Raw genomic sequence first — 20,349 nt, 5'->3', positions numbered from 1 at the left:
CATCACTCAGTAACCTTATCCTAACAAAATGTTCAGGCCTACAGTTATATGCATGAGGTTACTAACAACCACAGAAATTATTTCTCATGTTCTTCTTTTAAGCCTGGTGATTGAGATCTGGACTTCCCTGGTGGCTCAGACAGTAAAGTGCCTGCCTACAATGCGGGAGACCCGGGTCCAATCCCTGGGTCGGGAAGATCATCTAGGTGTGTGCTTAGTTGCTCAGTCGTGTCTGACTCTTTGCAACCCCAGGGACTACAGCCCACCAGGCTCCTCTGTCCCTGGGGATTCTCCTGGCAAGAATACTGGAGTGGATTGTCATGCCCTCCTCCAGGGAGTCTTCCCAATCCTGGGACTGAACCCAGGTCTTCCACATTGTAGGCAGATCTGAGCCACCAGGGAAGCCCGATTGAGATCAACAAAACATACTTTTTATCCTTAGCACAATGCTAGGAGTCACTAAGGGCATCACTTGAGGCAAATGACTTAGCCTTTCTGGCCTCAGCTTCGTGCACAATGAGAAAAACAGTACTCCCCATCAGACTGTTACAAATGAGATTCGGTAAGTAAAGCACTGCTTGGTACATGGTATGCCCTCAACAAATGGCATTTAACAGTGCTATCCCCATTTTAAAGCACAGAATACTGAGGTTTAAGGAAAGATCGAATTACGTGCCTAAAGTCAGATAGATGGCAATCAGCAGACAGGGCATTTGCATCCAGGTCAGTGTAGCTCGTCTTCCTGCAAAGCCAGCTGGACAATTCTGGTGGTGCAAGCCCAACCTGGGTTCACTTCTATCATCATGACACCTGAATAATCCCTAGCTCCTTTCTCCTGGAGTATGAATGAAATTACCCATGTCTGAAGGTTTGAAAAATGCAGTGGGACTGGGATAGGAGAATGCAGGCTGTGAGGGGCAAGTTCAAATATGTACTCTTAGCACAACTGAGCTTCTGCTTGGAGGCACAATATTTATTTGGTACAAGAAAGGGCAAAGTACACTGAAGGAAATGGTCTGCTTGTGTGCAATAGAGCAGTTGATGGTGAACAAAATTTTTACAAGAAAATTTCTTTCCACCTAACTGGGAAAATAAACTAAGCAGAAGAAATTATCAGCAGAGCATACATCTCATGACTCCGCTCTTGGCTGTGACACGGACTGTACATTTTCTTAAACAGCTTTAAAATGCATTAAAATGTATCCTGAGAACGTTTGCTTTTCCTAGACAGCTTTAAAATACATAATCATGTGACCTTAGAAAGTTTGTAAAAACAGGAAAATGTCCCTCATATAACACAAGTTATGAGGCCCTCTTCCTGCTAAAAACTTGTACATTGAGGTTCGACCCAGAAAAAACTTAATGTTTAAAGAGTAGCTTCTTTAGAAATGATTAATTTTGATATTTCACAGGCACAAGAAGATTAATAAAAAGGAATTGAGGTTTTACAGATGAGGAAAACCAGAGCTGCCCTGAAATCCCTTATCAACAGAAGAAGTTTAAAAAAAAGAGAGCCTTTTGAGGGCAACTAGCATTTGATATGAATATTCAAAAAGGGGAAACCTCCACCTGTGATTTCTCTCTCCCACCTCTCATCTTTGGCCAGGTGAATAACTCCCCCATTCTTCACCTCTTTCTTCTTGTCTCTGCAGAATTAATCAGATTTAAAGGGAAACACATGGGAAAACCTCATACTCTGGTGTATCTAGAAAATGAAATTTACTCATCAACCCTTCTCGCTCCATCTTTGCTTCGGCTGCTGCTAAGTTGCTTCAGTCGTGTCTGACTCTGTGCGACCCCATGGTCTACAACCTACCAGGCTCCTCCGTCCATGGGATTCTCCAGACAAGAGTACTGGAGTGGGGTGCCATTGCCTTCTCCACCATCTTTGCCACTTAGGCTTATATATGAGATGCTGAGATGCCTGAATTTTTTTTTTTTTTGGTGTTGAAAATACACTGTGCAAAAAGAAAATATACTTTGTTGCAAGCCTTGAGAACCATCACCCTTGTCTAGTGTGCCAGTTTTGACGGAAAAGAGCAATGGAATCAGGTTTTAAAAGTTCACTTCCTGAAAGTTTAAACACAAGAGATGAAACTGAACATACCACCATTCCTCAATTCTTCTTGCCAAAAAAAGAGGAACCCAAATCTAATCAACCCTCCAGATCTAACTACTTATTTATAGGAAAAACAGGGCATGGACATCCCAAGTTAAAAGACTTTAAGAGGAAGCAATCTGCCAAACCTGATTGTGAAATATTCTACTGACCAATTGACCTGCTATCTTCAACAAATCAGAGTATGAGAAAAGAGAGGAGGTGGGGGCAGGGAGGGCAGTTACAGCATAAAAGAGACAAGCTGCTGCTGCTGCTGCTGAGTTGCTTCAGTCGTGTCCAACTCTGTGCGATCCCATAGACAGCAGCCCACCAGGCTCCCCCGTCCCTGGGATTCTCCAGGCAAGAACACTGGAGTGGGTTGCCATTTCCTTCTCCAATGCATGAAAGTGAAAAGTGAAAGGGAAGTCGCTCAGTCGTGTCCGACTCTTTGAGACCCCATGGACTGCAGCCTACCAGGCTCCTCCATCCATGGGATTTTCCAGGCAAGAGTACTGGAGTGGGGTGCCACTGCCTTCTCCAAAAGAGACAAGAGAGGACAATTATTAACAAAAAAAAAATCAACAAAACAACCCTATGCATAAATACTCACCATACACACAGACCAGCCAGAGACAGTCAGACTTGAACTGATGAGTCCTAGAGGCTTAGGACCAGCCAGAGACAGTTGGACTTGAACTGATGAGTCCTAGAGGCTTAGGGTCAAGAAGTCCCCTGGGAAGCCTCGTGGTCACACTAGAATGCTTGGGTTTAAAGCTTTACTGAATGAAAATATAATTTCCCTATAGTTTGAACAAGCATACTGAAAACAAAGACTGAAAGATACAGTTTCTTTAACTAATCCAGCATAGAAAGCAGAATATAAAAATGAAATGATCAAGTTAAACCTGACCGAGTTAAAAAAAAATAAGTAACTGATAATTTACGAGTATCAGATTTCCTCAGTAGTCTGCAGAAAACAATCAGCCATATTTTTACTTGAAAAATTTATTTTCTTGCTGCCTTCTGGTGTTTCATTTCAGTTCAGACCTCAACAAAAAGACCTATTATTTTTTATGTATAATTAAAATATTTGCATATCATTTTCCATTAAAAATTATACTATACTAATAATTCTTACTATTATGCTTTTTAATGAACACTTTTTTCATGAGCATTAGAAAGAAGGCTCCCCATCCCTACTCCATCCTTATTTTCTATCCAGGTCTTGTACATCCCTGCAGCATCCAGCTCCACATCATATCTGGAGGGGAAGAGGATTCACTCCACTTTCACTAACTCTGACTTTTCAAATCCCTGGAGTGTCCTTCTATCTTTTTTCCCACCTTCCTCTGGAAAGATAGACCTCTTCCCCATTCAGGGAGCCACCCCTCTCAAATCCACCCTCAGGCTCCAGGAGTGTGTACATGCCTAGGGCTTGGCCAATCAGATCACTGTATTCTCTAGCTACGTGACCCAATCCTGGCCAATCAGAGCCTTCCCTGGGACCTTTGGTGGAGAAGGACCAAAAGGGAAACTGTCTTATGAAACTGTCAAAAACAGCTACTTTTGTCACAATAAAGAGAGCCTGTCTGAGAAGAGAGCCAACACAAAGGAGAGCAGAGGCAAAGGACAATGAAACAGTATTCTAAAGACACTGTCTCAGCTCCTGAATCCATACAAGGGGATTTAAAATACAGTAAGCTGCTAAATTTAAATTCCCTCTTGACCTAGGCCAGTTACAACTAAGGTTCTGCCACTTGCTATAGAAAAAGCCCTGCTAATGTACAACAGTTATCTCAAAGTAATCGGATTTATTTTCAACAAACATACCAAAACACAATACCTATAAGTGAGTACTGAAAAAGGTCCTTCAAAGTATTACCTTCTGGAGAATGACCACTTGTTCCAACCATGCTAGCTATTACTACTGAAACTTGTTTGGATTCCTGTTCAAGAGCTTCACTACAGTCACAGTTCATGTTCTCACTTCCATGCAGTCTAGTCGTTGGCCACTATTTAATAGGGAATATAGGCTGAGTGGTTAATAGCCTGATAACAACGTTTGTATAAATCAGCCATTATGAACCATCAAGCTTTCCTCACCATTTGAAATGGTATACAAACCTCCTCCAACTGCCTTTTCTCTCTTACTTTACACTCAGAGCAGAGCTAAAAGCAATTTAAAATCTAGCTTCCCACAATAGTTTGGGGAGAATACAGCTCCCCTTCAAAAGAAATCCCACTCTACTTACTGACTGCTACTGCTGGGAAGAATATTTTTAGGCATGCTTCCTACCTCAACACATACAAACATAGGAACTCATGTTCTCACAGACGACCTCACCAGACCATACAAGAAAGAGCTGGATCTCCCCTTATATGTGTCTGGTTTTGAAGCGCTGGTTCATCAGAGTCCCAGTTTCATCTAACTCACTGGGTTCTATATTCTCAACGCTTTGGCCAGAGTTTCACCCTAAGAACAGGTGTCCCAACTTCACATGATAGACAAATTCTATGTGGGGAAAATTAGCAGGATCTTTTGCAGCCTGAGTTCTCAAAGGCTCCCACCCAGCTTGCTCATACACTCTTAAATTCTTAAATCTGAAAAATTTTACTCAAGTATTCTCAATTACCTAAAAAAAAAAAAAAAAATCCTCCCTAAAACCCCAGAATCAAGCTCAGTGGTCTTAAGACTAAGCCCTTTCCTGCTTCTCCAGTTGAAATGGAGATTGGTACATGTGAAGGCCAGTGTACATAACTCTCTCTTTCAAAGGCACCACATCACAGCTGACATTAGGGCTTCCCTGGTAGCTCAGATGGTAAAGGATCCATCTGCAACGCAGGAGACCCTGGTCTGATTCCTGGGTCAGTAAGATTCACCTGGAGAAGGGATAGGCTACACATTCCATTGTTCTTGAGCTTCCCTGATGGCTCAGCTGGTAAAGAATCCTCCTGCAATGTGGGAGACTTGGCTTTGATCCCTGGGTTGGGAAGATCCCCTGGAGAAGGGAAAGGTTACCCACTCTACTATTGTGGCCTAGAGAATTCCATGGACTGAATAGTCCATGGAGCTGAGTCACAAAGAATTGGACACGACTGAGTGACTTTCACTTTTTCAGCTGACATTAGTAACATAAGGTATTTCAAGGTGAAGAAACAGAAAAAAAACCTGTAATACGTTAAAAGGAATCACACTCACTCTCAAACAGATGTTTGAAGCCAGAAGCATTAAGATCATGAATCTTTTGAAGATTAAAAAATCTTGAAAAAGAAATTCAAAAGAGGGATATCTGACATACATAGAATGAGACCAGAATTGGTAAAGGTAATAAGGATGGATTATTCAAAGCAGTTTGGGGATAGGACTAGTTAGAAATAAATTTAGAAATAAATTAAGGTGGAATACAGTTGTCTAGTAAGTTGAGAATAAATTAAATGTTTAAATGTTAAGAATTCAATCAAAAAAATATACCAAAAGATAGAAAGTAAATTAAAAAAACAAACAAACTTGGAATTGGAAAAATCTTTCTAGGCATAATATAAAAGCCAAAAACTATGAAACATAAGCTGATCATTTTTGCTATGACAATAAAAATTTCTAACAGAAAAACATTAATATTGTTAAAATGTAATACCAAACAGAGGAAACATTTGCAGCATATATGACAAGCAAAGGGTTAATACCCTTAGAAACAAAGAGCTCTTGGTAACCAATATTACCACTAGATAAACTATCTCAGCTCCTAGATGCCCATGAAGCCTCTTCTCTTTCAAGGACTCTGTTCTAGCAATTCTATCCCCTCCCATCATTAATTTCACTCTTCCTGATCATGTCTCAATAGCAAACAGGCAAGTGCTTCCATCTAAATATAAATAAATCAAAGCAATTTTTAAAAATCCAACTTTTCCTGACCCTCTCTCCCTACTGAGCTAGAACCCCATTTCTTAGCTTCCTTTTGCTGCAAAACTCCAGGGAAGTGTTATTTTAATACAACATCTCCAGCACATCTTGTTCACCTCTTTGCGACCCCATGGACAGTAGTCCACCAGGCTCCTCTGTCCATGGGATTTCCCAGGCAAGATTACTGGAGAACATTGCCATTTCCTTCTCCAGGGAATCTTCTCAACCCAGGGATCAAACTCACATCTCCAGCATTTCAGGGGATTCTTCACCTGCTGAGCCACCAGGGATCTCTTAAACTCATCTCTATCAGGCTTCTGCCCTTTCCCTCTAATCTTTTCAGAGGCAACTATAGTTAATAGTTCAGTAAATGTTTCCAGAATATTTTCTTTGCAGATACAAATACACCCCAATATGTTTAAACACTAGTTATCTCTGTGTGGTGAGATAACACACGACTTTTCTTTTTTCCTTTATAATGTTTTGGTACTGTCTGAATTTTTCATTATATAATAAGCCTGTGTTACTTTTATAATCCAGGGGGGGAAAAGCTGTTTCCACTTTGATAAAGTTACTATCTTAGCCTTAAGAACGCTACATCTGTAGCTTTGCTTTTAAAGCGAAGAGTTAAAAATGAAACTAGAATAAATGAACGTGTTCACTTTCAATAGGAAAAAAACCCTACTAAAATAGGCAGCAGCCCCGCATTCCAGAGGTGCATTTATTTGGATGACATTTTTTAAATTTATTTATTTATTTTTCTTGGATGACATTTTATGAGTGCAGCTTCTATACTGATGTTTCTCTAGTTAGAGATTATGATGGGGCATGGGGGTTGATGACAAGGAGAAGAATAAATGGTAAAGCAGAGGGTTTCAAAAAGGCCCATGATGGAACCATAGACATGAGAGGTCTAAAAGACTCCTTGAGGTCATGAAAGAGAGCCTCCATTCACCTTATATACCTTGCTGCTGCTGCTCAGTTGCTTCAGTCGTGTCCGACTCTGTGTAACCCCAGAGACGGCAGCCTATCAGGCTCCCCCTTCCCTGGGACTCTCCGGGCAAGAACACTGGAGTGAGTTGCCATTTCCTTCTCCAATGCATCAAAGTGAAAAGTGAAAGTGAAGTCGCTCAGTCGTGTCCGACTCTTAGCGACCCCATGGACTGCAGCCCACCAGGCTCCTCTGTCCATGGGATTTTCCAGGCAAGACTACTGGAGTGGGGTGCCATTGCCTTCTCCCTTAAATACCTTATATACCTTCTCAAACTCCAACACACACCTTTATCAACAGACTGGGACCCTCATTAACCCCTTCCTGCACCGAGTCCCCCATGCTCGTCATTCCCAGCTGGGCCCCCTTCATCACCACCTTCCTTTTGTATGATTTCCGCTCAGTAGTTCTTTCTTCTCCTGACCTGAACAGGTCTGTTATCTATCCTTCTGTTTATGAGATAAAACTCATTCCCTGCTTTAAAACAGAATAGTTAGAAACACAGTATGGAGGCGCTAAGTCTATAAAGCCCAAAATATTTTTTAAAGCAAAGTATTTTTAAGAGGTTGAGAATATTTTTAAAAAAACACAGAACCCTGCAATGGCCTACAGAACTACCTTTGCTGACTCAGATCTAAGTTGAAGCCAATCATTTGTTAATAAAAAAGAAAAGGACACAAATGGGAAAAGGTCTAATGAGTATGCGACATAATATTAACAGTTTCATCGGGGCTGCTGCTGGAAGTGTTAATCTCCTTTCCTATAAAATTGGATTTTCTGTTCTATAAATTTATACATGAATTGAATATATGCCCAAAGAGAAAAGGGGGAAAAGATGAAAAGCTAGAGGAGGGAAAGCAGCAGCAGGGAAGTGAAGTGAAGACAAAGAAACCACTGCACCAGTCCATGCTGAAAGAACAGGAGAGACAGGACTAAGTCAGTCCTCGTCTCTATCCTGCAAAAGCAGAGAGTCCCCTGCTTTGTTCTGGGAAGTCCGGCTAACGGACTCTAGCCAAGTCCAGCACAGTTGAAATGCGTAAGTGTAACTGTATAAAAGAAGAAATTAACAGCTTTATCCTGGGAGTGGAGGTGGAGGAGTGCCCTCAGGAATGCTGATATTCCCAGAGCTGCTTCTTTCCACCTTTGTGTTTGCATCACAAGCTCCAGGAGCCCCTGAAAAGCAAGCTATCCATTTTCGAGAAATAAATCTCTTGGACGGATACCTTCTGTTCACGGGCTGGAGAGGGAAGGTGCTGGGCTGTGTGTTGGAACTCCCAGCCAGAGAAGACAGCTATCTCTTCTGGCAGAGGTTCTCAGGGATGAGACCATGTCTAGTGGGGATTTTCTCCAGATTCGACAGCCTTGGCCCTACCCAAACACGCAGCTTTGTTTTCACCATACATCACTCATCCTGAGACCTTTCGTTTCTCCTTTCAAGCATCCACAGGTCAAATACTGTGTGTTCCCAACAGTCTGAACTTCTTGGACCAGCAAAGGGGGCCATTCATTTTGCTCAGCACTCCTTTCACATTTCTATTGTGTTCAATTTCCCACTCCCCCTACCCAAGTCCCCAGAGAATAACTTCTTCCTTGTTTTAACAACTTGGACCACGGTCAAGGTTGATGTGTTTCTCCATTTTGCAGGATATTTTCTTCAGAAGAGACAAAACAGAGGCTGACAGAGGAGCTGGGCTTGGGAGCAGCGTTGGGAAATCAGCAGGCATTAGGAACACACAAAAAATGCTTCTAAAGAAACACAAAGCAGACAACAATGCAAGGTGCCACCCACAGAATTATTCAGAAAAGTGGACTAGTGCTGAGAAAGATTTCCCTGCGATTTTTTCTCCCAATGACCCACTTAGGAAATTTAATCTCATTGTTTGTAGGTAAGGAAAGCGGTCAGAGTTAGCAAAGTAGCTTCATAAGGTATCTTCCCTTTGACTTAAACTGAAATACAACATTCTCCCACTTGACATCATAAAAGCAGCTCTGATTCTTATCATGCAGAGATGAAAATGAGTAAAGGGAGAAGGAGAGAGAGGAGTAAATCAGTGGCAAGATTCTTTCCTCCCCCTTGTGTGGGTGCTTAGTCGTTCAGTCGTGTCCGATTCTTCGCGACCTCATCAACTGTAGCCTGCCAGGCTCCTCTGTCCATGGGATTTTTCAGGCAAGAATACTGGAGTGGTTGCTATGTCCTCCTCCAGGGGAATCTTCCCAACCCAGGGATCCAACCCACATCTCCTGTGTCTCCCACACTGCAGGCAGATTTTTTACTGGCTGAGCAATCAGGGAAGCCCTTCCTTGCCCATGTTTCATGTTTTCTTCTTATCTTGCCCTCACTCTCCCTAAAACTCTATCCCCACCCAGTATAACACTGCTTCCCAACATCTAATGAAAGAAGTCTCTGTGGACTTGCCTAGGACACAAGGAAACAAGCTTATTCTTTTTTAAAAAGTATGATTTTCAAAGAAAGAAAATGTGAACAAATATTTAGTGGGTATTAGTCTCAGGTACACGATCTTTTAATAAAAATGTGATAATGCTTCTTTTTTATGAGTGATTTAGAAATTATATCCTTTTCCCCAAAAAAACATGACTCAGACATCCAGTTTCCCTGTTACAGATCTACGCTGTTACCATGACTTTTCACACCACTGATTTCAGATAGTGTCCAGACACCAGTTATGGATTAATGCAAAAATACAGTTAGTTCTCTTTGTCTTTCTTTGCAGAGGATCTTTTCCCAAATTTTCCATGAAAAGCCTTTTCATACCATGACAAAGGAAAACAAATCTGGTACAGAGAATAAAGACACCTACTCAGATTATGTACCCCCTGGGGAAAACCACTTTCTACTGGGATATTAGTTTCAACTGTATCCAGTTCTCAGCTGTTCATGGGCTTGAAGGAAAGAGCTAAGGAGTTGCTATTTTAAGAGGTAAAAGAGAGGCAAATTGTGGGTCATGATACATTAGCAAGTTGTAAAATCACAACCAGCATTTTTTAAGATGATATGCAATAAAGCAGAAAACATCAGTAAGTAAAGCATGTAATATTTTTTAGTGAAAATATGTGTGTTATGTGTGTGTTGTATACATTCGGTCTCAGTGTAAAGGTATTTTTAACTGTGGTCACAGTCTAAAAAGTTTAAGAAACTCTAATCTAGAGCCCAGATCCTGCAGTCAGACAGAAGTGGGTTCCAACACGGCTCTCACACTTACTCGCTAAGTGAACTTGCTTAGGTAGTGTAACCTCTCAAGCCCTCATCTGAAAGATGTGTCTGACTACAGGATTGTCGTGAAAACAAAAGAGAAGTACATAAAGCCCTTCACACCTGGCCCAATAAGGTTCACATCCATCTTTAGATAAATATTCAATTCCCACACAGAAGCAAGCATTTAGCTGACTTACAGTATGTGCCAAAGAGATCAAAAACCCAACGTGAGAGAAGATAAACTAGACAATTTTAACTTTTTGTTCTCCAGAGAGTTACAGCACTCTTATAAGACTATCTATTGGAGTCACTTGATGCTTTTTACACAGCTCTCTGAATTAAGTATTCAAGAAGCACATTTTAATTTCAAGAATCCTTTTTCAAAATGTAAACACCAGATCAATGAAAACTCTTCTAGTTTTTGTTTCTTATACAGGATTGAACAAAACAAATTTATTCTCACTTTGCACTTCATATTTATAGCTTCTGACTCCCTGCTGCTGCTGCTGCTGCTAAGTCGCTTCAGTCGTGTCTGACTCTGTGCGACCCCATAGATGGCAGCCCACCAGGCTCCCCCGTCCCTGGGATTCTCTAGGCAAGAATACTGGAGTGGGTTGCCATTTCCTTCTCCAATGCGTGAAGGTGAAAAGTCAAAGTGAAGTCGCTCAGTCGTGCCCGACTCTTAGCGACCCCATGGACTGCAGCCTACCAGGCTCCTCTGTCCATGGATTTTCCAGGCAAGAGTACTGGAGTAGGGTGCCATTGCCTTCTCCTCTGACTCCCTAGCAAGTGACTAATACCATGTGCCTGAAGATTTTAAAAGATACCAAGGTTATCTCACCAATGGAAAGACCCAGATTAAAGTATATGCCAAGATTCCTTATACATAATTCTTTTAATTAAGTAAGCAAACAAAGCCTATATTCCATCATGAAGAAATTTTAAAAAACTGAAACATACTCCTCACTTCACAATCATGTTCTATCTATTCTTGGCATGTAGTTTGGGGAGAGTTACTGAATTCTGAGAGGAGAGAAGAAAAGTAAGGGATTCAGAAAGAAAGGCTGGGACCAGGAAAGATAACATAAGTTGCAAGTAGGTGGAAAGATACAATGCTGAAATTGTCATCAACCCTTGGATGGAAATGGGGAGAGAAAAATTCCCAATCAACAGCAGGCTTTTATACTTCTGGTCTAGAGAAAGGAAGAGGAGATTTGGTTAAAATAGTTGACAAATTGCGGGCTGGGTGTGGAAAGAAGGCTCTAATAGTTTTAGAAGATGAAAAACACCTTTGCTGATCACCAAAGGATGATCCAAAAAACAGCACTGAGCCAACAAAAGAAAGAAGGGCCAGAAGAGGGAGGCTGGTTCTGGTGTTTAAGCAGAGAAAACAAAATCAAAAGAAACAGTTACAAAAATGTCCCAGGGTGTAGGTGGTAAGGCTGGGGAAAACACAGATGTTTAGGAACTCTGAAAAGTCTTTGCAGAAAGTCTGACCATAGATTTGGGGTAAAAGTTAAGTTCTCCCTGAGAGATTTAAAGGTAAATAGAGAAAAGGCAAATTAAGTATGGCTGAAAGATTTGACAGATGTAACAAGAATATGTGTAATACCACAAATTAAATATTTTTTTGAAACATATGCCAGGAAATGAGCAGGGTTCCTAAGGCATCATTTCTTAAGTTGTTTTCCAGGAGTATGCTGATGAGAAATGTCACCACCTCCATTTTTACCCACATACGTATCTACAGTAAATAAGAGGAGGCAGAGAGAGAAAGGAAAAAGAAAAAAAAATGGATCACTTCTTCCCATCCCTGTGCACCAACTGCTGCCCTGATTACCCATCGTCAGTCCTAACTCCTACATCACCCCAGCTGCCAGTCAACAAGGCCTACATCGTTTGCTTTGCCATCATCGCATTGTCCACTCACTTGCTCTGCCCTTCTGTCCATTTCACTGAGCTGGAGCTCCCAGCAGCAACTCTAGAAAAGAAGAAGAGGTGGGAATGGGGACTGGAGCATGCACGGCTCTAGCAAGCCCAGATCCCGCAATCCAATGAGAAGCCACTAAATACACAGAGATGAGGTGCCAGCTGTCTAGTCAAGAGTGCTGAACTGTGTCCCTGATCCCACTCGGGCTGATGGTGGGGGTGGGCAGTAGAAGGCCCCACAAGGAGACTGGAAAGAGCCTTTGCTTTGGAATCAGAAGTGGACTTGGAATCTCAGCTCTATCGCACACATAGTATGATGTGAGCTTGGGAAATTACTTAAATCTCTGAGCTTGACAAACTTCTTTGAAAAACAGGATAACAGTGCCTAGGAGGCACCATAATGCCATCGGGAAGATAGGATGAGGGGACCTAGATGAGTATCTGTTACATCACAAGGGCTTTGTGACTGTCATGTCCGACGGCCTATCCACTCAGATTCAAACCTAAAAGTGACTTCTCTTACTGTTTAAAGCAAGTTCCACCTTGCTTTTTTCATTTCCAGGTGCAAAGCATTGCCCCTACCTATGTTTGACCGCTGTGTTCTCTGTATTCTGGTTGTGTATGAAATGTGATAAAAGCCTCTTGAGGCAACAAGGTGTGACCACATCTGACTTTGGATGGTCCAAATCACCTTCAGATACAAGTTTAGATCTTGGACTTTGTAAACTCAAAGCATTTCTAGGGAAGATGATATAATGATTAACTTCGGTGATATCACAGGCAAAACATAAATATTAAACAAGGTTGAATGGACACAACTTTAAGGAACTCTAAAACATTTAATAAGGAAAGGCCATATGGAGTTTTCCCAGTATTCTCAACCCCTCATTCTTGACAAAAACATCCCCTAACTATATTCCTAAAAATTTAATACTGAACAAAACTGACCAACTGGGAGAAGGAGGCAAGCATCTTAATTCTGTAGAGAGCCACGCCTATTCTACAACTGTGCTCTCTTCCTATGGAATAAGGACCTTGAAAATGGTTCAAACAGGTGTAAGTTACTGTTGAAGGGAAATGGAGTAGAGAACTTACCCCTTCAATGTGGCTCCTAAGTTCATCTGATTCCAGGTCATGCATTCAAGTTGGGAGGTCATCTGGTATAAATTGTCACTGTCAGAAAAACGTCCAGAGTTATAAATTCATAGTATACAACATATATGTGTGCAATTTTTTTTTTCCAAAAAGCAATAGACTTTTAACTTTTCTTTACAGTGAAAGCCTCCACATTTTCCAGAATGGACAGAATACATGAGTCTAAAATGATTTTCATTTCATCCCACTGATCTCCACATGTCATTCAATTCACACACAGCAGAAAGGATGTGAGAACAATTTGGAAGCCTTTAAAAAACCTTAGTAGAGCAAACACTGAAGTTTCTAAAGAGGTATTAAACCTCTGAAGGGAAGAGGCTAAAGGGAGTGAAACTTTGAAAGGCAACACAGGCTGGATAGCTCAACATTAAAGTTAAAAGCCTGGAGCTGAAAGTAGAAAGACAGCAGATTAATTATTCGTGAAAAGGCCATTAACTTGTTTTAATCAAAAGGATAAGTATCATGTGGATTATGAGGGCCTGAAAAGTCAAAGAGTGATGGGTGATGGATGGTCTAATACTCAAGGATGTGACAAGCAGAAGAAAGAGGATGATAAACTCTAGATACAACTCAAGGAATCATTCTCTATAAATTTTATGGTCATGGTATAAGTCAAAGGGAGTTTTTTTCAAAGGCCCCAACCCAGACCTTTATTATATAAGGGAAAACAATGGCTGATCACTTACATTAAGATCCCAAAGGAAAACTGTATCACCATAAAAACCAACCAAAAACTATTCTTTTATTTTTCACATACAACTTCTAAAACCATGTCTTTGCATATGTCTTAAAATACTTTTTAAATGCATTATAGAAGAGCTGTCACATTTATTTCCTAAAATAACACTCTTCTCAAAAGTATCCTGCATGGTACAACTCAACATCTTTATTACATGCTTTTATTTTTACTAATTCATTCATTTCATATTTATTTCCTTTCTAGAAAACTAATATACCAACTGATCACCAGAAATCTCCTACACAGCCAAGTTCTATTAGGGATACATTTAGTCCTGAAGTAAAATGGTTAATTATGAAATTTGAGGCCCAAGAGATGAATGGTTTTGTCTGGGAACCTTTGGTCTAAACACATTACAGACCATTTCCATTCCACCTTCATGGCAGAAGGGAAAGAAGGTAAGAAGCTTTCAGTATCTAATGTATGTGATACCAGATCGCAAATTCTGGACAATCTCCACCTTGTCACCACATTCCTTTGGGCTGCTTCATCCACCGGGCAGAGGCAACACCAAAGTTTAATTAAGAGGTTTTGTCAGGCCAGCCAAACTGGGAACCTGTGGAGGGGTGAGGGAAGTAACAGCATGTATCCCCTGGAATAAATGAACCCTGTGCTCTCTCTCAACATCGCTTGATAAATCACGGTAAAGTCCATCTGCCTCTCATAGAATGACTCGGAAAATTATTTGGAACTCCTTAGTGGCGGGCACACAGAATAAGGAGGAAGTCAGATTCCAGGAGGGAATTTTACATATGAAATGTGAAGTGACTTCAAACTCCAAGTATGTGTAGTTTCATTAGTCAGTGCCTATCTGGACCCCATCATTCATCCCCGTGTCCAACTGGCTATTATGCTACTACAATATACTACATATCAATGAAAAAAAAAAAAAGATTAGTTTCTCCAGCAGCTTCTCAGTTCGCAGCCGCAGTCGGTGCTGGTCTGTGCCACTACATTTAGCAATTCCACGAATTCTTGCTGTAAGGCCAGTGTAATTAATTCCTGAAGGACCCCAATTTTTATTAGAAGTGCCAGCCTGCTGCATTTAACACCGGAGAGTTTCTTGAACTTTCTTTGGGCTGACAGTTCATTAATAAGCAGCCTCCTCCACAATCTCTACTGGTTTTTGTTCTCCTGTGCCTTTTCATCAAGCAATCCATTTATTAATCTTGCCATTAATCTCAGCCAACAGGCATTGTATTCCCCAGGCAGCTCTGTTTTTGTCACTGATTTTTTAAAAATTGTTCGCCAACTAAAATCACTCAGCCCCGGTTGACAATTTTCCTAGGTCCTACTGGGATTGGGATCTTTCTGAAATTATTTCATCCTTGCATAAGACTAACAACATTGTAATTTTCAAGAGGTCTGAGAAGGAAGATGAGTGACAAGAGTTTACACATATGGGTCAATGAGTCCCAAACATCTAACTTTATGATGCTGGAATTTTCTCACAGACTTAAAGAATAAGCCCAACAGATTCCTAAAGAGAAAGTAAGTTTTTAAGTACATTTTCTTGGCCCGCAGAAAGCAAACCTTCTTAAATACAGAATCTATGCCTTATATATGTATCTTCCTAGTGGGGGCTTGAAAATCCTCTTTACTGCACTGCTTAATAGGTAGCCACTAGTGAGACATGCTGTTTAGAACCTGAAATATGGAGAGTGCTACATGCTAAAGTAAGAGTTGGGCTTTCGGAGTTAAATGTTTTTAAATTTTTCTGTTTCTAATTTTTTAAATGTGGCTACTGGTAAACTTCAAATTAAGTAGATGACTTGCATTATGTTTCTACTGAACAGGGTTCCTCTGTAAGTTTTAGGACCTTGAGCAAATCAGTTCGTCTCTGCACCTCAGTTTTCTCATCTGTTAAATGGGAATTTTAATCACAATCTGTCTAAATTTACAGGGATGTTGTGAAGCTCTAACAATAACTCTTTTAAGACTACACAGATAACATATTTCACTTTTTCTAATCCATCAGATTTCGTACAGTACACTCACACATCACCAATATTCATCACAGCAACTCTGTGAGGCAGGCATACTTATGACTGCCTTATGGTCGTCATTTATCAGAGGAGAACTGAGGCTCAGAGACTTGCCTAGTGCTGACCTGCCTGATGCCCCCACCTCCACTCTGCCCCGCCCCTTTAATGGCTTCTTGGCATTATTTGAACTCTGAGCCTTGTTCTCTCACTGCTATTTAAACAACAGAAAAAACAATATGATAATAGTACAGACAAGAGTCTGGAGGTGAAAGAGAATAGTGTGCCAGGGTCCCAAGAGGACCCCCACTTCTGGATTTCAGTAGTCCTGATAGTTCAGCCTGCAAATCCTCTTAAGAGGAGAGAAGGTGAAAAGAGCCAAAGGAGAAGGGCTTTCAGAAAATTCCCAAGCAAAAACCAAAAAAAAAAAAAAAAAGATTTCCTGAGGCTGGTCATAGAATCAGAGCACGATTTTAACCACATCCTGCCTTCTGCTGGCTGGGGCTCCTCAGTGGCTCAGCCAGGCAGCTTGGTTGGCACCATCTTCCAACTGGAAGTCAATGACAGTAATGACAATAGCTGCTGCTGGGAGAGGACAAAATGTGAATCTGAGCTAAAAATACCAGGCCCAAGCTCTGATCTCTTTAGGCGATCGGTCAACACCCAGCTCTCACCATGAAAACCCCCACAGAAAGAGGCAGCACCAGTTAAGGAATATATGACCCCTGGCAAACAAAGCATCTAATTCCTAAATAAGCACTGTAGGTGTCGGCCACCTCATTCCCAGAGGAGATCAGATAAGCAGGTGGTTTGGCTCACAGCAACCACAGCGGTCACGTAGGCATTTCAGCTCCCCATCTAACTCTGTCTGCTCAGAAAGGAACGCTGAAATTGCCAGCTGCCAAAATATATTCCAAAATATATGGTCATGGTGTCTTTTATATTTTCTTTCAAGTAGATCTTGAAATTAAAAAAAAAAAAAAAAGTCACTGGTTTCCTATGTAAGAAATGTTTGAAGTTGGAAGCAAGGGAGAGAGGAAAGAAACTTCTATAACTGGGATTAATGCAAGTTGGAGTAAAATAAAAGGAAGTCAGTCCTAGCAAAAAGGGGAACTTAAAAGGAAGTCAGTAGTAGATCATATAGAGTTTGTTTTGGCCTGGACTGCAGGATTACTGAGTTCTCGACCTCTGCACAAAAAGAAAGGAAGAGAAAAGCTCTCTGCTATTATCTGGACCAGAACTCCCTCACTCTTCAAATCCATGTGTAATTCAAGTACATGTTCATCTTTAAGTGTATTTAAGTATATTCAGAAGAATGAGGTAGAAACATTCTTTTTGCCACTGGAATGGGGCTGCCGAAGACTGATCACAACCTGAGTTGCCTCTGCCAGACAGCGGTTGTTGTTTAGTCACTGAGTCGTGTCCGACTCTTGGTGACCCCTCGGGCTGTAGCCCACCAGACTCCTCTGTCCATGGGATTTCCCAGGCAAGAGTACTGGAGGGGGTTGTCATTTCCTTTTCCAGGGGATCTTCCTGATCCAGGGATCAAACTCACGTCTCCTGCACTGCAGGCAGGTTCTTTATCACTGAGCCACCCAGGAAGCCCCCTGCCAGATGGTGATCAGCTGGCAAACCAGCATCTTGGTGGAAGAAAAGTGTTTCCCAGGGTGAAAAAAACACTCCCAATAAGAAAAAGGCATATGTAAGTGGCATCTGTGCTCAGAATTCATGTTCCCAGAGTTTTCTGTAATAGCTTTGCCCCACACTTCTACCTGATAACCAAGGCCCATGCACAGAGGCTGCAGCCAAATTTCCACACAGACCTTTTCCTGCGTTCTTCCCTCCGAGGCGCCATGGAGGCGGCCTGTTCAATAATTTCTGCCCAGCAGGCCATGGTGAATAATCATTTTACAGTCAATCTCTTGGTATTGTCATTTCTCTCTAGCTCACCAGTGAACCAAAGAAAAACCCACCGGGGCTTTAACTTCTATTCATAAACACTTGATCAGCACAAAAGTTGCAGAAATATTTGAAACTAGGTTTTTCCCGCTCCCTGGAGACAAGTTCAAGTCAAACCTTTCTTTGATAACGCTGCCCACCACCCTGGAAACCATTTCAAACTTTCTGCCTTCATGTCTACCTATATGGGAAACAAGTATTGTCTTAAGTGAAGCTTGTACAGCATATCAAGTATTTGTAGACGAACATGTAAAGAGAGACATTATTATTATTTCTTCAGGTGAGAGCTCTTCTCTGATTTAATTCTACGCTGAAGGCCAACCTAAATGGCAGATCATGTACTTCCCACTGACTAGATCCCCAGAAGCTCTATAAGCTGCTAGAAGCTTCTCTCACATGAAAGATAATCCGTATGGTAACAGACTCCACTGTCAACTTCATCTCTGGTGAATCGTCACCATTCAATCAAAAGTATTCAAATCAGCAACTACTGCTTCTGCATTTGAAGTTTTACCTGACAAGGGGCCAAAGGAAATAAGCATTCTCGTTTAAATTGGTAGGACAGTTACTAAAAATGGATACGAAAACCTAGTAAAAGAACAAAATGAAAAGGAAACTATAATGTTTAAAAAGATTAGTGCGTGTGGGAATATTTTGCAAGCTCAGAACTCCTTTTCAAGGTAGTTGTGAGAATCAACCCATGAAATGGGCATGGTCAAGGACTTCTGGCTTTAAGAGGCTCAGCAAGCAGCAGGAGAGAGGGGACCTGTGGAAGAGGATTCAAGGGACATGAGTAGGGAAAGCCCTGCTAGCTGCCTGTTGTAGGTCACCATCAGGAGAAAACTGTGCTTAGTGGGGCTGGACTTCACTACTTCTTCCCCTCAGAGGAGCACGGAGGTCCCACCTTCCCTGAGACCTTGCTCTGGGCAAGCAAAAATCAGGGAGGCCCTGGAAGCTGTTGCTCCCCCTGGGTCTGGATGGGTGAAGAGAAAGGTCTCTGCCATTTCAGCATGTTTCTTTAGGAGCCTGAAATGAACTTCAGTAGTTCTCACTACTGGTAAAGGCAAAGCTAGAGGAGTCTGGAGTTTGAAAGACGGAGGCTTTGTAAGTTAAAGACTTTTTGGAGTGAAAGCTCAAGTTAGCTCTTACAGTACTGACTGATGAAAATACTGCCTCTGATCCACAGAGCGATTTTGATTGAAAACTATGGGTAAAATGAAAGGATAATGGGGTTTCTTTCACAGATGTGAGGAATAATAAGACCTTCCTCGAGCAAGACCTAGGGCAGACAGCACCTTTGGAAAGGAAAGGGCCCTTAAGCATCAGGACAGGCAGCCAGGTGCCGGGAGAGAGGATGGATGCAGAGCCTCACACCTGTTTTGTCCCATACTGTGTCTCACCAAGCAAATTCACCTCCAAGGGCCTCAGTTTACTCCCCTGCAAAATGGGGGTGATAACTTACTGAAACTCTCAAAGAGTTTCAGATTAAATGTAAGTCTTACATTTAATTACAGATTAAATGTAAGATTAAGTGCTTAGAATGGTTTCAGGAGGTAGTAAGCTTATGTAAGCAATTATTAGCAAAGGTGCTATATAAGAGGAATATTTCAGGTGGAGGACAGTGAGTGACCTGGAATCCCTGTGGGCTTTAAAGACAAGAGAGACTGAGAATCAAACCCTAGTTCTGATTCTCATTGCTAGGTAACTTGGGCAAGTTACTCTGAGTCTCTGAATCTATCTCTTCTTTAGCAGAGTGGGGATGGGAGTACCGACCTCAAAGGTAATCAGAAAAATTAAAATAAGTCACTTGAGTGAAGCAAGTAGCACAGTATGCCACAGCATAAAATATGCAATAAAGCCTAGCAATGATGTAATCGGGGCTTGCGCTTTCACCCAGCTATGATCGCTGGGCTCCAGAAGGGCTGAAATCTGGCTCCAGAATCCTTAATGACCTTCAGAATAAACTCTGCCCACCCTCAATATGTGGGGTGAGGGGGGCAGAGAAGGACAGAGAAAATGATCTCTTAACACTTCCCGTAAGTAGACTGGGGTCATTTTTTATACACTATTCATCACATCTGTATACAGCTATACCTCCTCAGATCTGTTACCTGAAAAAGAGGAGTCACTTTACAGTTCTCTCCAAATAGAGAATTTTGAGAATTTTCTCAAAGCAAATTTACACTGTGTAGTGCTTCTTTCATGTCAGTGTATATACCAAATACACTAACCCCAGACCAAATCCAAGACTGGGGAGACAGAAGCAGCTTTGGAAGGGCAGGGCAAAGAGTCCTGGCAGGCTGCCTTAGCAAGTGCAACAAGGCAAACAAAATACAAATTCAAAAAATACAAGCAAGCCTTTCCCAGAAGGTCCCAATGTT

General features: G+C 41.5%; 1 protein-coding gene across 3 annotated transcripts in view; it reads right to left on the bottom strand.

The window, feature by feature from the left end:
• Positions 1–20,349, bottom strand: part of WT1 (Wilms tumor 1) — a 50,012-nt gene that overhangs the window by 19,837 nt on the left and 9,826 nt on the right. For 2 of the 3 annotated variants that reach the window (XM_018059286.1, XM_018059288.1), the window contains exons 4-5: positions 13,229–13,306; positions 12,135–12,185 (exon numbers count right to left, since the gene is read on the bottom strand). In XM_018059286.1, coding sequence (XP_017914775.1) covers positions 12,135–12,185; positions 13,229–13,306 — 129 coding nt within the window. The remainder of the gene's footprint in view (positions 1–12,134; positions 12,186–13,228; positions 13,307–20,349) is intronic. The other variant, XM_018059287.1, reaches the window with a different exon arrangement.

Source organism: Capra hircus, chromosome 15 (genome assembly GCF_001704415.2).
Source record: "Capra hircus breed San Clemente chromosome 15, ASM170441v1, whole genome shotgun sequence".
Taxonomy (NCBI): Eukaryota; Metazoa; Chordata; class Mammalia; order Artiodactyla; family Bovidae; genus Capra; species Capra hircus.
The sequence above is the reverse complement of the archived record's forward strand: the minus strand, read 5'-3'. Positions and strand labels throughout refer to the sequence as shown.